The 26315-nt window shown below is 33.6% G+C and overlaps 1 protein-coding gene across 1 annotated transcript in view; it reads left to right on the forward strand.

Moving 5' to 3' along the window:
* The window catches only part of PIGK (phosphatidylinositol glycan anchor biosynthesis class K), a 110336-nt gene that overhangs the window by 41243 nt on the left and 42778 nt on the right, over window positions 1–26315 (forward strand). Inside the window, exons 6-9 of the mRNA XM_026004729.2 lie at window positions 2606–2702; window positions 5236–5353; window positions 6131–6241; window positions 10374–10546. Coding sequence (XP_025860514.1) covers window positions 2606–2702; window positions 5236–5353; window positions 6131–6241; window positions 10374–10546 — 499 coding nt within the window. The remainder of the gene's footprint in view (window positions 1–2605; window positions 2703–5235; window positions 5354–6130; window positions 6242–10373; window positions 10547–26315) is intronic.

Here is a 26315-nt window from a genome sequence, read left to right on the forward strand (position 1 = left end):
ATGCTCCCCACATACAAGCTGAAATAATAGTCTTTTGTCTATACTTTGAGGAATATTAGTATACAGTTAATAATATGCTTTAGTTTTATTATTTATTTAGTTATATAATATATAAAATAATAATATATTATTATTTAGTGATATTATTTATTTCATTTTAGTTTTTGCACTTTCTCTACTTCTAGGACTGTTTTCTGTCCTCTGTTTGCTTAAGCTATGACCCTTGTTTATTGATGTCTTCTCAGTTCACTTTGCCTCCCTGATTATTCCTTATCTTGTTAGTCTTAGCTCAGGGGTCACTTCCTTTGGTGATTTTTCCTCTGTAAGTCAAGGGTGACGCATGTCTCCACTTGCCTGAGACAGTCCTAGTTTACACCTGTTATCCTAATGTAATTAATAATCACAACATTTTTCCCTCAGAAGTGTCCTGATGCCCAGAGACACTTCTTATCTCTTTGGCTGGTGTAGGCTCCCCTCTTGATACTCCCGTGTTATCTGTAGTTTTTTTTTTTTAAAGATCTTATTTATTTATTTATTTATTTATTTATTTATTTATTTGGGAGAGAGAGAACGAGAGCAAGCATGAGTGGGGTGAGAGGCAAAGGGAGAAGCAGACTCCCCACTGATCAGGGAGTCCAATGGAGGCTTGATCCTGGGACTTTGGGATCATTACCTGAGCCGAAGGCAGATGCTTAACCAACTAAGCCACTGAGGTGTCCCAAATCTGTAGTTACTGTATGAGCATTCAACTTACTGTTTTCTTGTTTGGATATTTATTGCCTTCATTAGATTTTGAAATCCAAGGTGTTGTTGATAATGGGGTTCTCATCTTTTCATTACCAGTGCTCTGTTTTATGGTGTATTCAGTATATATGAATGTTGACCAAATTATATTTAAAAATGTTTCAACTGATGATAAAACATGTGCAGAATGGTTTTTAGATGTCACACAGGAGAAAGGTTACTGACCTCTACTTGGTGGTTTACTTTTCTTTTTTTATCTTGTTGCATTTACTTACAGCTTTTCAAATTTGATCAATTTATAAGTTAGCAGAGCTAAGTTAGGAAAATTTTCATTTTAGTTTATGTGAAGTTATAAGAAATTTTCAAGCTTTTGTGGTAAATATTATAAAGTACAGTCTTCTAGCTTAGCTTTATCGAATATAATAAACTAAAGGTTTTACAACTTTTTTTCTAAATCTATGGAAACTCTTTCAGGAGGACTCCAGATATGGAAGAAATTCCAGTAGTCAAAGATAGAATTTGATAAAGTACGGCCCATGGAAAGATTGCTTGTTTTAGAAATAAAGTTGTATAAGAGCCAGTTGTATTCATTTGTTTTACATACTATCTGTGGCCACTTTATACAACAATGACAAGAGTCCAGTAGTTGCAAGAGAGCATATGGCCTGTAAGTCTAAAACATTTACTACCTGGGCCTTTACAGAAAATTTGCCAACCCATGTAAGAGAGTAGGAGGGCTGACAATTAGAATATAATAAAATGATAATAGCTAATATTTAATGAGGCTTACTGTGCCTCAGGCAATATTATAAATCAGTGTGTGTATGAATTCATTTCATCCTTATACCAATCCAGAGATTTAGGTACTGATATTTGGGGCTGTGTTTATAGTTGTGTGGGTTATGCACTGCCTAAGTGTTTGGCTAGGGGGTTGAGTGGGAGTAGCATTCTACGATATGTTTACACATAGTAAGGTGTATGCCCTGCTATAGAGTTGTTCTAATGGGAGGAAGAAGTATCATATTTCCCCCACAACGACATAACTACTAACCAATTTTGAGCTCACAGGACTGCATATATTCAGAGGGCCACTGAAATAGACAGATTTTCCTACTTTGATGCCCCATGGGAAGTACCTTTTAAAATCCACACAAAGGACCTTTATAGGCATGCAAGTGATGGTGCTGATATATTTCTTACTTCACAGCTAGGGAAACTGAGGCATAGAAAGATCAAGATATTTGCCTAAGTTAACACAGTCACAGTTAAGTGGCAAAACTAGCATTTGAATCCAGACAGCCTGGGCTCTATCCATGCATTCTAAATGTCACAGTCTTCTGGTCAGCTCTTTGGACAGTGGTTGATAGTAGTAGACACCTAAGTTTGAAAAAGTATAATTGTTTAGGAAAACAGGTTTTATTTTTTATGTGAGAACAACACTTCCTAGTAGGATAGCATTCCAGGTGTACACGGTGAATAGTACTAACATACTGTGGGACCAGCTAGTGTTTGTAACCCCTTTCTCACCCAAATGTTTGCCTGGTATTTGTATTTGAGAAATTATCTATAGAAACTCACTTCTGACATAATAATGGAGCCAGTGCAAAAGTATAAATGAGCTTTTTTAGAATGGAACAATAGAACTTGTAGAGAAATCTGCTATTTTTTGCAGAGTCTTTCATTATTTTTAATTGGTGTAATGGAAAATCAATTTTTTTGTTTTCATAGTACTCTTCATTTTAGAGTATAAAATAACAAATAATATTAAAATATTGCCATGAATGAAGTAAATGTTTATATCTGGATGTGTGCAGTTTGCATTTAAAAAGTGCATGTTTTTGATCTTTTTAACTCCTGCAAGGACATGGCGGAAATGGTTTTTTGAAATTTCAAGATTCTGAAGAAATTACCAACATAGAACTTGCAGATGCTTTTGAGCAAATGTGGCAAAAACGACGGTAATTAGCAAATAACTACTTTTCATAAGATAAATTAGTAACTAATTTTCTATGGTTAGTAGACTTGCAGAACTTATTTTATGAGATTTTAACTTACTTTAATAATTTCTTCTACTCACTTAGACTTATGCTTGTTATTTCTACTGACTATTTTTAAAAGAAACTTAAGTGTTATTAAAGAGCATTAAAAAAGTTAACTTTTTAAGGTTATCTCTGTTATTTAGCAATATTTGTTTGTTTATTTATTTATTTATTTAGCAGTGTTTTTGGAAGAAATAAGAGTCCCATCAATCAATGTCCCTATTATGTAGGTGGATTGTGCACATATATTTTTTTTTCCAACTTTAGCCTATTGTTAACTTTTTGTACATTTCTCTGACTCTCCACATGATAGCAATACATTATTTCTTCTTTAGAAAAAATGCTGAAATTATTATTAATATAATATTTGTAACTTATGTTAAGGATGATATATTGTTAGTTAGCCATGGGTAAGCACCCCTCTAGTTGAAAGTTGTCATATGAATGTAAGTGAATATAAAGCAGCAGAAGTGCTTTTAACTTGATTATCTTCAATAAGCACTTATGGGTTTACCTTCTAAACACATGGCACAGAAAGAAATATGTTTATTCTGCCTTCAGTGTTTAAAATCTATTGGAAAAAAGAAATATGTATACAGCTATGCTACAAATTAAATATAAATATTGAATTATATGCATAAGCAGGATGAATGGAAGTGTTGAAGGGAAAGCTTTTGCTAGGTACTAGTTTTATCTTATTCATAGTTTACCTTTATTGAATGTGTGTACTAGGTGCTAGGCACTGTGTTTTATGCATACTATCTCATTTAATTTCAATAACAACTCCATGAAGTAGATACTATTATTATTATTTTCACACATGAGTAAATTGAGGCATAAGTTGATTCATTAACTTGCCAGAATTTGCACAACTAGTAAGTCCTGCACTGGGATTTCATTTCTAAGTGCTCTAGTCGTAGAGCTCTCTGAATTGTTTTACTGTACTGCCCCTTATAACCTTAGATGTTTCTGATCTTCAGGGGCCTCCACAGAATTTTGTCTCAGGACAAGTATGTCATATGAATTGTTCCTTCTATCACCTGCTTAGATACTGTGGGCAAGATTGTTGCTTGCTTTTCTAGGTGCAGTGTTAGTTGTTTACCTAGATCAGGTGTCTGAAAGGAACTTTTGAAAAATATATCTGTTTCCTACTTTCTCCAGCTAGGCAGCCCATTCTAAAATAGAGAGCTGATTATGTTATTTTCAAGTAACAAAAGCCCTGGTTGTCTTCTCTAGACTTAGAGGTTAAGATCCATATACTTCACGTGGGGTACAATATAGATTGGCTCTATGTTACCTTTTTGAAACTAATTTCTTCCATTTCCAAATTTACTGTAAATCCTAACTGTTCCCCTTTCCCCAAACAATTAATTCTTTTTCAAATTTGGGTGCCTTCGTACAGCCTTTATCCTACCCTGTAATGTGCTGTTCCTTCCTTTGCTTGTTAAAATAACTCACCTTTCATTGTCCAGGCTAGACATCACCTTTCACTGACCTACCTTTCTTTACAGTTTTTTTTTTTTAATTGAGTATTTTTATTGGGTCTTCAAGTTTGGGTCCCACAGTCTTCATCTGATGTCACTCTTAGCCCTGCACTGATTTCTCCCCTGACGTGCACATAGGGCTTGCCCAGGTAGCCTACTGCAGCCGAGGTTTTATTCCAAAGCTTCCTCTCTAAGGTCTAAGGTTTCTATGGTAGAGTTTTATACAACAGTTTTCTTTAAATTAAAAATATTCTACAATTTGTTATTCCCAAAGTAAGATTATGCACCACTCAGAGAAATTGGTTAGTCATTCTGAAGATGTCTAAAAACTATATCACTGCCAAAGAACAACATTTCTCAGATCATATTCTTTCCTTCACTTTTCATTTGTACATCCATACTGTGGTTCACAAGTCATCTGTTTTCCATTATCTTATAATCAAATCAAGAGGACTTCCTTTCTCAGTGCTCTTAGAGCACTTTGACTTTGTTAGACTCTAAGCTCTATGAAGACAGGGACTGTCATATCCCCAGCTTAGAGTCAGGCATACTATAGGCTCTAATAACTATTTGTAACTCTTAGCACATTCCATTTAGTTAAATGTTTATATGTCTCTCTTCTAGTAGATATTAAGCTTTTTGAGTATGGTGACTAAATCATACATGTTTTTTCCTGAATCTGGCTCATATTCTAGGATAGCCTGAATCATGTGGCCAAGATAAGTTGGGGCAGCCACTTTGTGGTACAACCTGTTGAGGTAGTTTCCTTGGACAGGATTATAGTTTTAATATTTCTAATATCAGTTTTGTATTGGGAATTCTACCGAAAAGTCACAAATTTTTAACTAATGAAATGACTAAGATAGGACTTTAACATCTTATATTATGCAAGCAAGTATTGTAAAAATATTAATCAGTGTATGATTAACAGCATGATTCGTGTTAAATATATTACCACTTTCTTTCAGCTACAACGAGTTGCTGTTTATTATTGATACTTGTCAAGGAGCATCCATGTATGAACGATTCTATTCTCCCAACATAATGGCTTTAGCTAGTAGCCAAGTGGGAGAAGATTCACTCTCGGTAGGTGCTTACTTCCTATTTGTAAACTGCATTGTCTTAGGAATATGTAGCTATTTTGCAAATCACTTATATGCTTAATGAATATATCTTGGTTTTTTTATTCTTGGACTTTTTAATACCTTAGAAGGAAATTTTGATTGCATTTAAAACATATACTTCTTTTTTTTGGCTTTGCTTTTAAAAGAAATTTATTGAAGTATAATTGACTACAATATTATGTTTAGGTAAACAGCATAATGATTCAATATTTGCATATATTGCAAAATAATCACAATAAGTTTAGTTAACATATATCACTAGACCTGCCCCCCCACCAAAGACAGTCACTATACATAGTTACAGAATTTTTTTCTTGTGATGAGAACTTTTAAGATGTACTTTCATAGTAACATAGTAATTTAGAGTTTTGTAGGTTTTTTTTTTTCCTGTAATTCAAGCTAGTTAACAATAGTGTATTATTAGTTTCAGGGTGAGGATAATTTAGAGTATTGCCTTAAATCTGCCCTCCATCTACCCTCCATCTCTCATCTCTGGCAACCACCAGTCTGTTCTCTGTATCTATAAGGTTGGTTTTTGTTTTTGTTGTTGTTGTTTTTAGATTACACATATAGGTGAGATCATACAGTATTTGTCTTTCTCTGACCTATTTCTTTTAGTACAATGTCCTCAAGATCCATCCATGTTGCTGCAAAATAGCAAGATCTCTCTTTTGTTGTCTTTTTTTTTTTTTAAACGGCTGAATAATATGCCCATTGTATATGCTTTGTTTTTTCATAGCATCAACCTGATCCTGCAATTGGAGTCCACCTTATGGATAGATACACATTTTATGTCTTGGAATTTTTGGAAGAAATTAATCCAGCCAGCCAAACCAATATGAATGACCTTGTAAGTCTTTGCTTTGATCATAGCGCATAGGTATGCTTCCTGTAGCAAGTGAAGTCCTTTACCTGCCGTACTGCCACGGTACTGTTTCCCATGTTGAACCCTTTGAATTGTTTTGAATCTCCCTTTACAGTAATCTCTCTCTCTTTACTACCGGAAGCCTAAAGTCTAGCCCATTTACCTTGTGTCTTTCCTTCATTTGCTCATGCTCTTTTCTCTACCAGAAGTGTACTTTTTTTAGATCCACTTACTGAAATTCTACTTATTCTTTGGGGGTCAAATCAGATCCTCCCACCTCCTGGAATAACCCCATACCTCTTCTCTGTTGGAATTTAAGTAAGATTAAAAAGGTTTTTTGGAGCTTTATTTCTCTCTCGTGCCGTCTATAGTAGTTGCCTCTTTGAACTTACTGAATGTGACAGTAAGCATAATAGAAAGCTTGAAGCAACAGTTGTAGATTGGGTAATACTGTGCATTGATGACTTTCACTCTTTATTTCATTAACTTATGCCCTGCTCTTTTATTCATAAACATTTTTTTTTTGAGTTTTGACTAAGTGCCAGCCACTGACTATCCTATTGAAAGAGGCAGGCACTGTCTGCCTTCACGGACCTTCAGAATGAGAGGGAGGTCGAGTAGACTGGGCTTGGGGCTCTCGTACATCAGCCAAACAGCTTTGCATTGATGTCTTTTATCATTTAGATACATTTCAGGTAATTTTTTTCTTTTTAATTAAAGAAGTTTTGCAAAATTCTAAAAACCACTGTTAGAAGCTATCATATTTGATAACACAGAACTACTTGCTATATTTTGAAGGTTATATATTTTGATGCCTGTTAAATCTTAATATCAATTTAGATGTTAAAACAAAATTTGTTATAATGCTACTTTGTAAGAAAACTGTAGTCACCTAAATTCCAGTTACTTTAGTTTTTAAGTTTATTCCTATTTTTAATTATATATTATATTTTATTTAATATGCGACAGACACACTGTCTCAAAAGTTTACAACATATGTACTTCACACTTCAAATGTCTAATGGATTTTTTTAAAAAATAACTTCTTCCATTGAAATCATACTGGAAAGACTGAAGAAACTTATGTTTTGTTTGTTTATGTGTTTGTTTTTTCCCACAGGTGCTGTATGGTTTTTAATAAACATTCCTCACTAATATACTTTTGTTTTTTTAATTGAATGATGATTATTTTAATCTTGTTCAGTAGGAATGATCCCTTTCCTTGAAGTTAAATATTCTAGTGATTTGATATAACTTAAGATGTTGTGGAATAATACCTATTTTGTTATATGTATGTGTATTGGAAAATTTGTTGGGTATCAGAGTATAATATTAGAAGCTTCAGGAGCAGCAAAATTAGAAGACAATGGTACCTGGCCTCTTAAAAACTTATAGTATCATTGGTAATAGTTAAAAAGCACATTTATACAGTATTACCTATTAAATGCAGTCTTCAGATCCTCCAGATAAAGTTCTTTCCTCTGTGAAAATAAAACTCTTGCTATGTACCTTTGAGATGCTTTTAATATTGCTCAGTCATGGTTTATATTGGTGGTGTTCCCTCGAGGCTTTGAGGTTCTTAAATAAGAAGTATAAGAACCATGCTTTATTCATCTTACTACCCACAGAACTTAATTATATAGCACCTCAGGTATTTGTAGATTCTCAGTGAATATTTTGAATGAATGAAAGGATATGACAACAATACACTTTTATATGATTCCTTTAAATACAGTGGGATCAGTGATTAAAATTTTCTTAGAAGAGGTAGATTTTCAGGTTTGGAAGAAGAGAAGTATAACATATTCTAGGAAAATGGAGTACCTGCAGAGGCACAGAAATTGGAATCCTTCTCTTCAATAGTAAGCATATAATCAATCCTTGGCTAGAGTGTGAAGATTCTGTAAGTGAAGGAGATTATTAAAAATTAATGTTGCTAAAGCCAAGGAAGTCAGATTGATAGGATAAAATATTCTTGAAGGAAGGAATAATTTCATAGAAAGTAGAAGTATGATCATTTTAGCAGCAAAGAGGTAATATTTTTTATCTTGTTGCCCAAGCTCATTCTCTTTGCTTTTCCTGCTTTCTTCTGTTGGTGCCTGATAAAGCCCACCACGTTGCTTGCTCATACAAGAATGCCTTCAGTATACATAGGACTTCAATCTTATCTTTGTGTGTTTTATCTTTTATTGTGTTTCTTTAGCCATCCATCCGCATTGTCTTTCCTGTTTGGCATATTACTTACTTGTAAGTAAGTAAGTTTGGCATTTTACTTTCTCCACCCTTTTTGCCTTCACTGCTTCTTAATTTATTTTCTGATTCTTCTTTGATTTCCTTTTACTGTTTTCCTGAACCAGGATGGCATTGTGATATTAGGCAAATTATTAATCTTTTTGAGCTTTAGTTTGAAGTGGAGATAGTAATCTTTATTTACCTCAAAGCTATTGGTAGGTTTCAGTCAGAATATCTACAAATTGCATTGAGCTGTGCTTGGGTCACTATGTTTCATAAATCCTGGCTGCTCTGCTCTTCCCCACTCACCTCCCGTCATATTGGTGATTATGTATACATATGGTCTTGTCTCCATCGGTGGGTAGGTGCTGTGGGCCCTAGGCCCTTGCTAGCAGGCCTCGTGGTTTTCTTCACATATGCTGTGCTTCTGCCAAACTAGGTTATTAGCCTGATACATCTTTGCTTCTTTATTAAGAATGTTATTTCCCATCTGTAATCTCCCTTTTCCTTCAGAAAGTAGCTTAAATCCTACTCCTTCTCTTTTCTTATCCTCAAACTATGAAAAGTTTATCCTTTTCTGAAGTAGAACCTGTCACCTTTCTTTCTGTCTTGTTATGTTTGTTTCTAACATAAAGCCTTGAGGATAGGACCATGTCCTATCAACTTTTGTGTCTTCTGTGGAAGATAACAGTATGAAATGTATGTAGATATTTTTTTCTGCTTTGCTGAGTGAATGAGCACATATCTATCCTTGGCAATTCACTGATGTGGAATATCAATGATAGGATTAACAGAAATTATCATGAGATCTGTGTGAGATGAAGTCGTGGTTTTCAGGCTGTATTCTTTCAGCACTGGAGCATCTGGAGATGCCTTGCTTTTTTTTTCCATTATGGATAAACTAAGAAAGTTACTTAATTTATAGAATGGTTTTTGGGATCCCTGGGTGGCGCAGCGGTTTGGCGCCTGCCTTTGGCCCAGGGCGCGATCCTGGAGACCCGGGATCTAATCCCACGTCGGGCTCCCGGTGCATGGAGCCTGCTTCTCCCTCTGCCTGTGTCTCTGCCTCTCTCTCTCTCTCTCTCTGTGACTATCATAAATAAATAAAAGTTAAAAAAAATTAAAAAAAAAAAAAGAATGGTTTTACATAGGTTCACAGCAGGAGAACAAGGGGTGTTCTCCTGCTCTCCAGTGAGGGAGGGTGTCAGTGCCTCAGCTTTCTACCTTTCAGAGTAGCTCTGTTTTTAATCTTTTTTATATTTTGGGCTTCTGTATAATATTTAATTTGAATTTTAAATTTGAATGAAGGGTCATGATTATAAAATGTTTAAAAACCATTCTGGTAGAGCACCCCACTGAGATGAGTATAGATGCAGAAAAAAAAATCAGTTCTTTTCATAGTGTTACTGTAAGTTCTCAGTAAATTTAAAGTTTAAAATATATTTTGTAACGTATGATTTAAAAAAATGAATTTTTTTTCCCTTCTTGGACAGCTCTTCTTTGCATTACCTGTTCTAATGTCTGTATAGCTTTCTTAGAATGTCAAGTACTACCATAGCAATGAAACTTGAATCTTTAGAATCAGTTGCTTCTTTAAGTTGGGAAAGCTTTAAAAACATACGACAATTGGAGTGCCTGGTGGCTTAGTCAGTTGAGTGTCTGACTCTTGGTTTTGGCTTGGGTCATGATCTCGGGGTAATGGGATTAGCCCTGAGTCAGGCTCTGTGCTTGGTGGGGAGTCTGCTTGGCATTCTCTCCCTCTTCCTCTGCCTCCCTCCCCATTGATAAATAAATATTTAAAAAAAAATACTGTAGTCTATTACTGATTTGATAAAAGTTTTATGTATATGTGTGTATTTGTTATTGTTATATATATGTTTTTCAGTTTCAGGTATGTCCTAGAAGCCTCTGTGTATCTACCCCTGGACATCGCACTGATCTTTTTCAGAGGGATCCTAAAAATGTCCTGATAACGGACTTTTTTGGAAGTGTGCGGAAAGTGGAGATTACAACAGAGACTATTAGTTTGCAGCCGGATTTAGAAATCACGGAAAGCAGGTATTCTTCTTGAATTATTATTTTATTAAAATGTTTTTATGTAACATGATGTTACATAATACTAAGAGATGAAAGTTATTGTTTGTAAATAAAACTACATATTTCTACCCAATCCTCACTTTATGTAGGCTCTAAACTTTTCGGGTGTATGGGCAAAAGCCTTAAATATTAGGGGGAAGCTAAGATTATGAGCAGGATTATGTCGTAGCTGCAAAATACAGGGTTCATAGTAGTGATTTGAGGCTTGCTCAAAAGGACTAAAAAACTTTCCTTGTAACTGGTTTAAAGCCATACTTTTCATTACTGGAGGTGTATATAATGGTTCAGAAGAACTTCATGAAAGAGTAGGTATGTGAATATTTCAAACATTAATAGTCTAATGAACGTGTATGCTTTCACCTATTGCAGTAGAAGGCATTACCTGAAATGACAGCTGGGCATTTAGAGTGTAATAAGGGCCCTAGGAATCTGGCAGATGTAAGACAGATAAACATAAAAAGGGGAAGCAAGTGCCAAAAGAATATAAGTGCCAAATACATACTTCCAACTATAATGCAGTGCTTCCATGTTCAGAATTTCTTTGCGTTTCACCAATCTGGTTACATCTCTGACTGCCATATATTTTGGTTCTTAGAGTTTGGGTGGTTTGTGAGCCTGGTTCAGTGGTATCTCTGGCTTTTCTCAAGTATTATATTCTATTAATCTGGAACAATTTATCTGGACCTATTGTAAACTTGGAATGACCCTCTCATCAACAGGTGCCAGTTACAGATTTATTTGGGGGCTCTTGGTAATTCATTAGGGAAAGGAAGAGAGGTATTCACCAGATAAGTCTCTCTTGGGAAGTAGATGGTATGTGAGTGTGCATGCATGCACACATGTGTAGGTGTGTGTATATATGTGTGTAAGCGAGTGCACAAGCAGGAGAGAAAGGGAAAGAGATTGGTTGATTTGGAGTATGCGAATTTTAGAAGTATTTATGTTTCATTTGTTTCTTTCCCTAAACATTTTAAAGGCAAAATACTTTATTAGGATTAAATAATATCTCAATTAATAGTCACTTTCTTGAAATACATAGATGATTTATTCTACTAACATTAAATTTTGTTATTTGTGATTATCTAATGCTATCTATTGGAAACTCCTACTCCTGGGAACTTTTCTGGACTGTTAACTGGCAACATAAATTACTCTCCATTTTGAAAAATCCATAGACTTGTAATTAGGCTTACAAATGTTTCAGGAATAATTTAGAAACTAGCACAAAATACATTTTTTTTGAAGATTTAAATTTGATGTTATTATTTCCTATTCTGAATATTCAAAGCCTTGGATCTTTTCCAGTTTCTCATACCTATTGGCTTAAAAATATTTTTTAAGGTATCAGATGATATTCCACAGCAGTGTCAGTTTTGTTATCTTGAATACTGAATTTCAGATTACTCTTGTAAAATAGCTAAATCATACCTTAATACTTAGCAACTAAAATTGAAATATGTCTTTTAACAAATTTATTTTGTAGTTTTCCTTTAATTTAATAAGCCTATGAAATTATAAGATACACCTTTTCTTAACCATCTGACTATTGCATTAATTTACTTTAAAGGCAAGGACCATCTTTATACTCTTCTGAACTTATTTTCTATTCTGTCCATTTAATACAATATTAAATATGCAGTAAGTATAATAAAAAATGATTTCAGTGGAATCTACTGAGTTTCATTATATATCCTGGAAGAAAGGAATTCTGTCTCACAAAGTATCTCCATATATTAGTTCGAGAGCAAAAATTGTTGGTGCTGAAAATTATCTTAATTTATCTTTAATTGAGGAAAATATTTTGGGCATCAGAGCCAGACACCAGGCACTGTTGAATTACAGCACCCTCTAGTGTTTATAAATAAATTTTATTTGTAATATTGTGTACAGATGGTTTCATGATCACTGGTATATGTTATCCCATTAATTTAGGAAAATTAAGCTTCCAACATGCTTCAGGAATTTTTAAATGAATGCTACAAATATTATCTCATTGTGTGTAGGTGGTACTTATATGCATATATGAATGGCAATCAGATATTAGAGAAAATCAGATTCATGAGAGGTCAGATATCACAAAAATTTTTTTATTAAGAAAATTATGGGTTAGGATATATATGTATTTTTTCAGATCTTAGGTTAAAAATATCAGGGTAGTCACGGTTAAGATGGGCAGTTTTGCTTTTAAAAATATTACTATCTACATATGTTAAGGAAACAATGGAATCGATCCATTCGGACTATTTATATTTCATATTTTACACACAATAGTGTACTAGACTACACTCAGATATGATGGAGAACCTTAGTACATAAAATTGATATTGTTATGCTATGATATTGTTTTGTCTCCTGAAACAGATACTAAGGTTACAGTCATTAAGTTAGTAACAACACTTTGTTTCTGCATGTATCTTAGCAGTTGTGTGATTAATTTGTTTGCAAGAACAAGTGGCATAAAATAGGACTTGACTGCAGTTTGGCTTATATAACTTGATTGTACCCTGCTTCATCTGAGTATACATAGGTTGACTCTGGATAACTATGTAGACAACAGCCTTCACTCCTGAAGGAGCTGGGCTTTTTAGAATCTAGTGATAAGTTCATGTTGGCGTTACTCAGGTTACCAGTTTGGTATCTTTACTGTATGGGGAAAATAGCCTCTGGCTTGTGGATGTCAAAAGACAGGTACATCTTAGTGTTAAAAAACATAAATTTAGTAGGCATTGCCCAGGAAAAGAAGGGAGTTCAGGACAGTTTTAACTGTAAAGATTCCGCTTTTATCTTGGTTGGTTAGGCGAAAACTTACAGTCTGATTTTTGCTTTAGGCTCTAAAGTTAGGCATTTGATTCTGTTTATGAATGTTTCATTGTAATTTGATTGTTATTCTAGAATTTCTTTCTCTTTTGAGCTATCTTTAGCAATTGGAATTTTTTGGATCTAGCAGGAAACTTGAGACCGGACGGTTTTCTTACAGATTTCTTACAGACCTCCAACAGAAGGGTAGACTACGGCCTCCTTGAGGTCAGTCTGTGTTTTGAACACCAGCGTAGGCCTCTTTCAAGAGTTTGTTAAGGAAGTCTCCACTTCATGCAGATTAAAGATCAGACAGCTGCTGCCACTGTCATATTTTGAGCCCTTTCTATGTGCTTCATGCTTTATATGACACATTGGGTAGGATGGTTGAGTTATAAATAATGGGATCCAACCTGGACTACATGATTTTCATAAGGACATTTGTTATATATAGATATTCTTGTGTTTTATGGAACCTAAGGACTGACCCCAGGAAGGGACTGGAAACAGGAACCAGATGTCAGAAGCAGAGGCAGCACTCACTCCATTTCCCTGTTGTTTTAGTCTTTTCTTTCTCTGTGGTTGTGGCCATGTTGGGGGTAGAGTGTGTGCGTACCACTGCTCTGGAGATTCATGTCTCTTCTGTTGATGATAAAGCCCTGACAGAGAGTGAACTTGCTCATTCCCAATTCTGAGCTCCCTGGAGGGCATTGTGATTAGCCTAGCTTGGGTCAGGTGTCCAGCTGGGCAATATTGGGGTTGTAAAACACAAAAGCATAGCTGCTACTGAGCCCACCCCACGTGTATAAAACCCCCAAAAAGGTCTTGAGAGCTAGGTAGATATCCTAAAGGGTGTTTATATTAATCTCACGTAATTCACATGATAACTTTATGAGGCAGATATAATTTCTTTTTGTAGATGAGTAAAGTGATGCTGAAAAAAGGTTAAGAAATGTGCCCAAAGTCACACATCTAATGAATGGTGGAGCCAAGATACGAGTCTAGGAATGCCTTATACTTCTAAAAAATATATATTCTTATTCTCTTATAATTGACCTTGAGCTATTTGGCTTGCTTTCTTTTTAAAGGATATAAAATATAAATGATAGCTCAATGAATTATCACAAAACAACTACTCATGTAACCACCAGAAAAAAAGAATAATACTGGAAAAATGAATAAAATGCTGGAAGTTCCCCAACCCCTGTGTCCTTCCCAATCTCTGCCTCCTTACTCCCCATCAAAGTCAATTACTATCCTTTTATGGAATTCTTGCTTCTCATTTTATACTACCTTTTGCTAATATTATGTTTTTGGAATCCATTTGTGTTGTGTGCAGCTGTAGTCTATTCAGTTGTTTTGAGTTTTTAAAAATTGAGGTGTAATTTATTTACAGTAAAATCACCCTTTTTAATGTATTGTTCTGAGTTTTGACAGATGCATACAACTGGATAATCACCATGCTAATCCACCACCACAAGAAGTTTCCTTATGCCCTTTTCTATCCAGTCCCTTAACCATATTCCTGGAAACTACAGATCTGTTTTCCAGTCCCATGGTTTTACCTTTTCCAAAATGTCATGTAGATAGAATCATATTCTGGACCCTTTCGAGTCTGGCTTCTTTTATGGATTTCAGATTCATCCCTGTTGTTACATGTATCAGTAGTTTGTGTTCTTCTTTATTGCTAAATGCTGCTCAGCAATTAAAAGGAACACCAACTACAGATACAAGGGATGCAGGTTGGCTATTCACCAATTAAAAGACATTTGCTTTTGCCCACCAGTTTTTGGCAATTATAAATAAAGCCACTATAAACAATTACATACAAACCTAAGTTTTCATTTTACTTGACTGAAATACCCATCAGTAGGTTTGCTGGGTCATTGGTAGTGTATGTTTAACTTTGTAAGAAACTTTTGGGACACCTGGGTGGCTCAGCGGTTGAGCGTCTGCCTTTGGCTCAAGGCGTGATCCCCACAGTCCTGGGATCGAGTCCCACATCAGGCTCCCTGCATGGAGCCTGCTTCTCCCTCTCTCTCTGTGTCTCTCATGGATAAATAAATAAAATCTTTAAAAAAAACAAAACTTTCAGACTATTTTCCATTAGTCATGGTACCATTTTGCATTCCCACAAATAGTTGTTCATCATTCTTAATTATACTTGGTATTGTCTTTTTAATTTTAGCTCCTCTAGTAGGTATGTAGAAATATCTTTATGATTTTAATTTGCATATCCCTGATGACTGAGGATGTTGAGCATCATTTCATGTGCTTATTAGTAATTCATTTTTCATGAAGTGTCTATTTAAGTCTTCTCGTTTTTGAAAAATAGGGTTGTTTACTTTCTTCTTAATTATAAGATTTCTTTATACATTTTTGGATACAAGTTCTTTTTCAGATATATGTGTTGCAAATATTTTTCTTAGTCTTTGGCTTTCCTTTCCTATCCTTTATATCTTTTGAAGAATAGATTTAATGTTAATGGAGTTCATTATTCAATAATATTTTCTTTTATGCTCAATGTCCTTTATGCAGTGATTCTTAACCTAATTCAAGATCACAAAAGTTTTCTTTCATTTTCTTCTAGAAGTGTATAGTTTTAATCTTTATGTTTAGGCTATGCTTTAAGTTTGAAGTATAGTGTTAAGTAAGGGTTGAAGTTTATTTTTCCATGTGGGTATCTAGTTATTCCACCACCATGTGTTGAAAAGATTGGATTCCTCATTGGATTATATAGGCACCTTTGTAAAAAGTCATCCGACCACTGTATATGTGAATCTATTTTAGGCTCTCTTCTGTTGTATTGAGCTGTATATCAGTTTACACCAGCATTATACTATTTTGATTATTGTGGCTTTATACTAAGTTCTGACATCAGTTTATATACACCCTATAAATGTTTTTTTAAGGTTCTTTTGACTATTCTAAGGTTCTTTTGACTATCCTTTGTGTTTCCATGTAAATTTTAGAATTTCTTTCTCTTTTTTTTTTTTTTTTTGGTCAATTTTTCTCTTCTTTTTTTATGAGGGTTGGGGGAGGGACAGAAGAAGGAGAGAGAGAAACTTAAGCAGGCCCACATGCAGCACAGAGCCTGATGCAGGGCTCAGTCTCACAACCCTGAAATCATGACCTGAGCCAAAATCAAGAGTTGGATGTTTAACTGACTGAGCCACCCAGGTGCCCCACCAGTTTGTCATTAAAAAAAAAAAAAAATCCTGCTGAGCTTTTGACTGGAATTGGATTGACTCTATATTAATTTGATGAGTATGGATACCTTAACAATATTGAATCCTCTGACCCTTGAACATACCTCTACATTTATTTAGAATTCCTATAATTTCTCTCTGTATTATTTAATAATTTCCTGTGTAGATGTTTTCTGTACTTTTCATTAAATTTATTCCTAACTATTTTTGTTTTTGATGCTGGTTTAAGTGATATTTTAAAATTTTATTTTTCATTTGTTGCTCAACTATAAAAGTACAATTAATTTTTGTATTGACTGTATCTTGGATCTCATTGAATCTGGGTGTTGATCAAATCATACCCAGTCAAAATCCCAGCAGTCTTTTTTGTAGAGATTGACAAAATGATTCCAAAATTAAATTTATATGGAAAGTAAAGGACCTATTTTAGTATTTCTTATATTAATTCTAGTCTCTACTTATAGTGTTTACTAGGAAATCAAATCAAAATTTAAATACACATATGCAGTAGAATCCTCTGTTGTGGAGTTGGGCAAAACAGACTGAGGATTATGAAACTTTGTGATTAAATAATTCACTGAATATTGCTCATAGAAATTATAAAATGATTATGAAGCTTTATGAATCAGAAAGTCACCCAAATGGTTCAAGGAGTGGTTGACAGGGTTTCTTCCCACTATTCTGCATACTGGCATATTTTTTCAAAGTGATTAATTTAGTCATCAGTGTAATTCTATATTAAGTATCTTATTTGCCCACTTTATATTGCTATTTATAATTGTTAGTCATTATAATCATTCAGGAACTCATTAAATTAGAATTTGAGAGCATAAATTAGATGTGATTATTAGATTTATAAAGACAAAACTGATAATTTAATTATCCTGCTCGTCAATTTACATACATTAAAGTTTTATTGTTACAGTTTATTATTGTTTCAAATAATGTGTTGATCATTTCATGGACAGATTTTTTTTTTTTTTTTTTGGACAGATTTTTTTAAGCAATTTATTTCACTACCTACAACTAAACAAAAACATCCATTGAATTGGTTTATGACTTTTAAGAAATCAATGTATGTGAATAGTATATAGCAGAATATAGTATTGTATCCTTTTGTGTAAGTAATACTTCTCTGAATATAAATTACTAAATATTATGTTTCCTAGGGATACTAATTTCCAACTAATATTTATTAATATTCAAAACTGATCAAAGCAAAGTTAATTCAAACTCTAAACATATAGGACCCAAAAAATGAAAATTGAAAAAACTCTAAAAATGTTATGGTATTATTTATAAAATAGAACATTAGAACTTAATCTATCGGATGTTTAGGGAATAAATTTTTGAATTATACGGGAAAGTAGATTGTGGGACCTTTAAGGTTTAACTCCTTGATTCTATGTTCTGTAACTCTCTTGGTCTCCTTATGAATTGTAATACTGTTGCTTTGTTCCACTAAATTAAGCTGTAGTGTCTTGAATGAGTTAAATCAACTCATTGTCTATTATCTGAATAGAGGATATTATAACATAATAATCAAAGGCAGAGTCATTGGAATCAGCCAGTTCCTGAATTTAGAGTGTCTTCCCTTTACTAGCTATGTCCTATGGACAAACCATATGACTTCTTGGATCCTCAGTTTCCTTATCTGTTAATGGGAATAATAATTTCACTTCATAAGGTTATTAAGATAGTTAATTTTTATTTTCCTTATAGGGTCTTAGTTCTGTGCTCAAATACAATAAAGTGCGTAATAAGTTCAACTTAGTGAGAAAGCATATTATATATATTAATAAAAATTATTGTTAGAATTCTATTTTTAATGTATTTTTGGTCATTTGCAAAAATTATCTATTCTACTTTTAGTAATCTGATACTAGAAAGTACTTATTTTATATCTGGTAGTTTCTTATTTGGAGTACTACAAGGAATTGGGAAATTGTATTTAACCAGAAGATGGCAGTAGAATCACATGTTTGTACGTATGGAACAATTTTTTTTTTTTTTTTTTTTAATGCTGAAGGTTGAAGTAGTTTGTATCTTCAAATAAATTATATTTGTTTCTTCAGACCAGTGTCAGGAGAAAAGGCTCTTGATGTTGAATTTTTAGTTTAAAAAAGAATGATAAAAATTTTTCACTATATGTGGGTTGCCTTGCTTTAATAAATGTGATAATATGGAATTTTTAAAAAACAGGTAAATATAGGATCTTTTTGAACTGCTGCTCTTCTGGCATATATTTAGCATATTACTAAATGCTTAATCAAGAAATTGAAGGGTCCTAAGAAATCTTAAGGTGTTTGTGAAGATTATTTATGATTAATTAGTAATACAGATAGAGCAGTTTTCATTTATAATTTATCAGTGGGGAAAACGGAATTCAATATTTTAAAATTTGATTTATATATAACACTTTCAGGACTTTATGCTTATTTCATTGTGTTTTTATTTTACCAATAATTATCTTGTAAATATTAACTCATTGTTTAGAACTCACTCTGATAAAATAATATTAGTGTTAAACTATACAGATTTTACTGTGGGGGGAAAAATGAACCTGGTAGGGAACCATGGCCTGAGTTCTTTGCCAGCAGTATCCTTCATGACCGATATCAATTTTGGGGTATGGGTGTTAAATTTATTAGAATATTATTATTTTCTCAAGGCTCATTAATTGATAATTAGAAATTTTGTGATAATTTTTTAATAGAGCCTAACCGTACCTAAAAATTGCAAGTAAAGTCACTTATGTGAGTTTTCATTTAATCAATATAATATTATTTAAAATGTGGGGTTTTTTTTTTCTTTCTTTTTTTTTAAAGAGGCGTGAGTAGAGGGAATGGGAGAGAGAGACTTTTAAGCAGACTCCATGCCCAGTGTGGAGCCCAGCATGGGGCATGATCTCACAACCTAGAGATCATGACCTGAGCTGAAATCAAGAGTCGGATGCTTAACTGAGCCACCCAGATGCCCCTAAAGTACCTATATATGTGTATATTTTTTCCTATATATGTAATAGATACATTCTTATAAGGTAGCAGGTAATTAAAAAGGTTTATTTCAAAATTAATTTTCTCATAAAAATAAAAAACAGGAAATTGATAACATTTGATTTTAACTATGTCTTAGTAATATAAATAGTAATTAAAAATTTATATGAAAAAGGGAACATTGTTTCTTCATGAAACAAACATTAATAATTTTCATTTGAGCTACAGATGATATTAATTTATCTAACATTGACTAGTTCTGTTATTTCTCCATGTTTGTTTGAGATTCAGGTATACAAACTTCTTGTCGTACTCAGTGATATTCCAGACTTTGTCCCTTCTTTAATTCTATGAAATTGTCACATATTATTCTGAAAGTACTTACACTAAAGAAAGCCCACATATTGTTATGGAATGCTTTTTTTCAGTGAGATCTTCATTTTAACTTCAATATTAAGAGTCTTTCTCCCTCATCTCATGGGATCAGCTTCTAATGTTAATTGATGTTTTCTAGTATGATTTCTCAAAAGTGAAAAGCAAATGAAAATTAATGAAATAGGGGATTTTGAGGGATTTGATCCTAGAATATGTAAATTTGTCACCTGCAAGTAAGTGTGGATGCTGGCTGAGAATTAGTTTGCATCATACTGAGCTGTAGTGGACCTAGCTTAATGGATCTGAACAGTCAGAGATTCAGATACTTGGTAAGCAGTTTAAACTGGGGTGTTTTAAATTAGTATATTATTCTTTTAAATGTTTATTCTTTTACCAAATATATGTATATTAAGCATATGTATGTTGAGAAATGGAGTTAGAGCATCGTATTTTACATTTCCGTTAGGTGATTTAAGGACTACATGCTGTAGGACGATGTTTTGCACTTTTGCTCTAAGATACTGAGACAGGTAATAGTGAGCGCTATGGTGAGACATTAATTATGAATATAAGCATTCTGTGGCCTAGAAATACTACCTTCATTGTCTGTTGCTTGCAATACAAGGAGTTATAACTGCTCTAATTACTTTGCATAAACATGATGTAGACATTTAAATCTTGTATCTAATGATAGGGAAAGCTTTAACTTACCCTTAAAAAATAGTTTAAAAAATAACTAATGTTCATAATGATTTCTCTTCAGTATGCTAAAACACTGTAGTATGTATTTTAAGTCATAGAAAATGATTAAAATATATCTCGTATCATTTTAGGTTATGGGTGGGGTTTTTTTCTATCTAGTTTGTTGAAAATTAGATATAATACAACTGTGTTATGCACAAATTAGGTAGCTTCTAGTAGTAAAGAGTACATCAAAGTTGCCAAAGAGTTGGCTCTGAATATGAGAAATACCATTTTTACCTTAGATGTAAAAAGACAACTTGAATTTAATGGCCTTTGGCATTCATAGTTTGAAATTTCATCAGAAGGAAACATTTCTCAATAAAAGAATACCCTGTAATATTCAGAATTAGATACATTTCACTTTCCCCAGAATAAGAAATGAATATAAATGAGTTAGAGAGGTGATTTGAAGTTAATAATAAAGAACAATCAATTGACTTGAGTTGCAGAATTGTTGCTGACTAGTTTTTTTTGAAAAAACTCTTCTGTTATAAAATATCAAGATGCTCGGGGAAATTACAAAAAAAAAAAAAAAGGACACTTTTAAATACATATCTGAGCTGCAAAGAAAGTAGTTGCATGGAAACAATACCACGGTGTGATGGATGGCATTTCTGGCTTTTTCCAGATTGAACTAGAACCGGTGGCATCCTCTTATTGAGTAAAGTGCTGTACTGGTTTAGTTTTGTATATAATGTTTCTAGGTAGTTGCAGTTGGTATTCCAAGCATGCACCTTCCCTAGGCATTTGGCAACAAGTTCAGCAGATTGTCTCCCTTTTCTAGGCCTACTTGACTTATTATAAAAAGTATCAATGAGTTGGGTCCGGGTCCATGATGTGTCCAAGACACCTTAATCCATACATGCCTTTACCAGGAACCATGCTTTATCTTGCTTGCAGCCCCTTTTATCTCTGAGGCAGAAAGTATTTCCACTGTTCCCCTTGCTGAACAGTGGCTCCCAATAGCTCCACTTTCCTCAGTGATAGGAAAGTCTGTTGGAGGAATACATTTAAGGAGCTAAAACACAAGGGGTAAGTAAACGTGGAAGATGAGGCTTCCCGAAATGATAACTCCTGATATAGAAATCTAGAGTTTTGAGTTAGAGTGGGTTTCTGTGAAGGTCAGGACAAAAAGCTGTGGGTCCATTTGTGGGTAGTTAGGCTTAAGAAAATAACTCAGCTTAAAGTTGATTACTCAGCTAAACTATGGTTAAAGAATGAAAAAAATAACATTTTCAAACATATAAAAGCTGAGAGTATTTTGAATCAATACACCTTACTTAAACAACATCTAAAGTCGATGTACTTCTTGAAGAGGGTAAGGGAGCTGGAAAAGAGGTCTGAATGGAAGGAAGAATGCTGAGCTCTTTAATTAGTAAAAATGGTAGGAAATTTAACAAAAATCGAGTATGTTTTATAATTATGATGGTAATGATGATGATAATTGGGGAAGTTAAAGCACTAATATATTTAATGACAATAAAATATAAGAAGGAGAGGAGGAGGAGGGCAGCCCGGGTGGCTCAGCAGTTTAGTGCCACCTTCAGCCCAGGGCCTGATCCTGGAGACCCGGGATTGAGTCCCATATCGGGATCCCTGCATGGAGCCTGCTTCTCCCTCTGCCTGTGTCTCTGCCTCCCTCTCTCTCTCTGTGTCTCTCATAAATAAATAAAATCTTAAAAAAAAAAAAAAAAAAAGAAGAAGAAGAAGAAGAGGAAATGTTGGGCTTTAAAGTATTCTGAGGTTTTTTTGAGGGGGGAAGAGTAGTAAGTTTTAATAGTTTTAGACAGTAAAGTATGTATGCATTTTACTTTGAGATTGACAAATTAAAAGAGATTGACAAATTAATACAAATAGAGGAAATAGAAATATTACAGGAGAAAAATGGAATTAAAAAAATCAATGAGGAGGCTGCAAAGAAGTGAAGGTGAAGCAAGAAAAGACAGAATAGAAATTATGAAGTAAGGGGACAATTATAATTATGTTAATTGTAAGAATACATTTAAATAAATTAATTTTATTTAAAAACAGAGGTCATCATATTTAGGATAAAAAGAAATCTAACTGCACACAGAACACATAATGAATGACATTAAATAGCTGAGAATAAAAGGATCACCAGGCAACTGCTAACCAAAAAAAGCTTATAGGGGCTATATTGGTATCAGACAAATAGACTTAAGGAAAGGCATTAGCAAGCATGAAGGAGGTTAAAAGTCTGGCTTGTTAGGAAGTCTAGAGGCATGAAAACTTTCAGTTACCTAGTAGCAGAACTACAATATATATTTTTTAATTTACATACTTAAGAGTTTGATAAATTCAACATTGTAGAGGAAGATTTCAACATCATAGTATCAGAAACTGATAAAAGATCTTCCCAAATGTTTTTAAAGATACAAGCAACATGATTAATAAGCTTGATCTATAGATTCAGCAATTAGAGAGTAAACACTCTTCACAAGCCAAATGTAATATTTTTAAAAAATGACCCATAGTTGGCCAAAAAAAGCACATCGTAAAAACTGTAAAGTGTTAGAATTCTTATGGGATATTTTTTTTGGATCACCATATCATTGTTAGAATAAATAGCAAAAAAAAAAAAAAAAAAGTTTAAAATAGTATCTGTGGGAGTTCTAAAACACACTTTGAGTAATTCTTAGAGTAAATATATCAATGGAAATTTTAAAAACACTTAGAAATGAGTATAGGGCACCTGGGTGGCTGAGTGGTTGAGCATCTACCTTTGGCTCGGGGCGTGATCCTGGGGTTCTGGGATCGAGTCCCACATCAGGCTCCCTACAGGGAGCCTGCTTCTCCCCCTGCCTATGTCTCTGCCTCTCTCTGTGTCTTCATGAATAAATAAATAAAATTTTAAAAAATAAATGAATAATTATGAAAACATTAAACATGAAGAGTAGTAGGATACAGTTTCTGATTCTGGTTAGGATAAAATAATTTAATTTACAACAGGCATCTGTGATCTCACCAAGAACAACTAGAAAAACTAGACAAAAATAATATTTTTAAAGACATCAGAGAAGTGCAGAAGCAATGAGGACCATGAAACCAAAAATCCAGATTTGGGAAAACTTCTCAGAGGTGAGCTAAAAATCCATAGCCTCTTTGCAGTGGGTTAATTTACTGATTCTGGGAGTAGGCCCAAAGTTGAAGATCTGAGTTTGGTCCAGGAAGTAGGTCATTGCTTGTGGGTAGAGAGAAACCAGCAAAATTTTTGGTGATTGTGTGAGGTGGAGTAACACAATTGTCACTCAATCACAAAACCAGTTTCCCTTTCAAAATATTTGCCAAATTCTGAAATTAAAGGAGGGCTAACTGCTAAGCAGGAAACCTCTGAAAACTAGAGCTCAATTTACTAGTCTTGTAATTCTCAGGAGATAAAGGTGGACCAAGAAGTGATCTAGAACTTGGAGTTAGTAAATGAGAACCGTTAAACCATGTTTTTAATATGTTCAAGGAAAAGGAAAAAATTCTTGAAAACAAATGAAAAGATAGGGAAATACCAGAGAATATGAATATATCTAAAACAATGAAATGAACACTCTCAAATTGAAAATGTAGTATTTGAACTAAAGAACTCAATGAATGGCTTGATATCAAATTGGATGATCAAAAAACAGGATTAGTGTACTTGAAGACAATTCAATAGAGAATCTCCAAGCTGAAGCAGAGAAAGAAACAAACAGAAAAGAGTAAGAAACAGTAGATTCAGTAAAACAGTTTAATGTGTATAAAGTATCTTAAACTAGACTAAAGATTGAAAATAGAGAAGAACCAATGGTTAAAGAGATAATGAGCAAAACTAAGGAAATACATCAAAATACATAGAGTTAACTCTGCTGAACCTAAGCTAGGTGAACCACAACTTGGCACGTCGTAGAATGCTGAAAAAATATAGAGAAAAATCTTTAAAGTCCACCAGAGAAGAAAAGACATGTTACCTTTAATACTAACCTAAACAGTGGAAACCAAAAACAATAAAATAACATGTTTAAAGTGCTGGAAGGAAGAAAACTTGTAATCTATAATTCCATACACAACAAAAATATCTTCCAAAAATGAAGGTGAAATAAGATGTTTTCAGACAGATAAAACAGGATTTGTTGCCAATGCACCTGCACTAAAATAAAAATAAGTGGAGTTCTTCAAGCCAGAAATAAAATGATCTTAAAGGGAAACACAGAAATTCAGTAAGGAGTAAAGAGAAACGGAATAGGTAAGTATATCATTTAATATAATCACATATTGATGAGACCCCCCCCCCAAAAAAAAAGATCTCATTCAGTTTTAAAAAAATGTTTGTAGAATTAAAATATATAACAACAATAATGTAGAATACAGATGGATAAACAGAAATGTAAAATACTATTCTCCTTGGAGAAATGGTAAACATAATCAGTTTGATTAGACTAACAAGTCAAAGTTAGGTGTTCTAATGTCCAAAGTAACCACTATAACGGTAAATATATGTTATCACTACCATGTTAAAAGAGGAAAAAAAGATTAATATGATATTTGGTTAATTCAGAAGGAGAAAAGGAAGGAAAAAGGAACATCAAATAGATGGGAAATAGAAAATAGATAATAGTTCTAAATCCAGGTATATCAGTTATATTAAATAAAATTAGACCAAATACCTCATTTTAAAAAAATAGGTGGTCATACTAAATTATGACCTAGCAAATCCATCTTCTAAATAATTACTCTAGAACAAGAGTTGACAAACTTCTCCTAAAGGACCAGATAGTAAGTATTTTAACCTTTGTAGGTCATATAGTCTTGATTGCAAATGCTCTGCTGTTACAGTGCAAAAGCAGTCACAGATAATGCATTAACAGATGAATGTCTGTGTTCAAATAAAAATTTATTTGTGTATACTAAAGCCTGAGTTTTATGTTTCATTTGTCATTAAATATTCTTTTTTAATTAATTTTTTCAACTATTAAAATATGTACAAACCATTCTTAGCTCATAGGACATACAGGAACAAGTAACATGCCAGATTTGGCCTGTGGGCTATAGTTTGCTCCTGTTATAGAACATCTCTTGCACATGTTGACGAGAGAGTCTGAAATAATATTTATTGCAACATTCTTTTTTTTTTTTTAAGATTTTATTTATTTGAGAGCCAGAGAGTATGTGAGAGAGAGAGAGCGAGAGCGAGAGAGAGAGAGAGAGAGAGAGAGCAAGCAAGCACTAGTAGGGGGGAGGGGTGGAGGAGCAGACTCCTTGCTGATCAGGGAGTCCCATGTGAGACTGGATCCCAGGACCCTAGGATCATGACCTGAGCTGAAGGGAGTCGCTTAACCAACTAAGCCACCCAGGCACCCTGCAACATTATTTCTAATAATAAATAATTGGAAGCAGATGTCCATTAGTATTGAAATATACAAATAAAGTGGAGCATTTTCGTATTATACCATACAGGTTTTAACAGGAACAAACTAGGTTGGTAATCACGTTGATGTACTTGGATCTCAAAAACATAGTATTAAGTGAAAAAAGCAAGTGGCTCAATTATATGTGGAGTATAATTTATTAATGAAACTATAGAATTTCTACATACTTCTCATGTATACATAGATATGTATG

Source organism: Vulpes vulpes, chromosome 3, assembly GCF_048418805.1.
Source record: "Vulpes vulpes isolate BD-2025 chromosome 3, VulVul3, whole genome shotgun sequence".
NCBI classification, from domain to species: Eukaryota; Metazoa; Chordata; class Mammalia; order Carnivora; family Canidae; genus Vulpes; species Vulpes vulpes.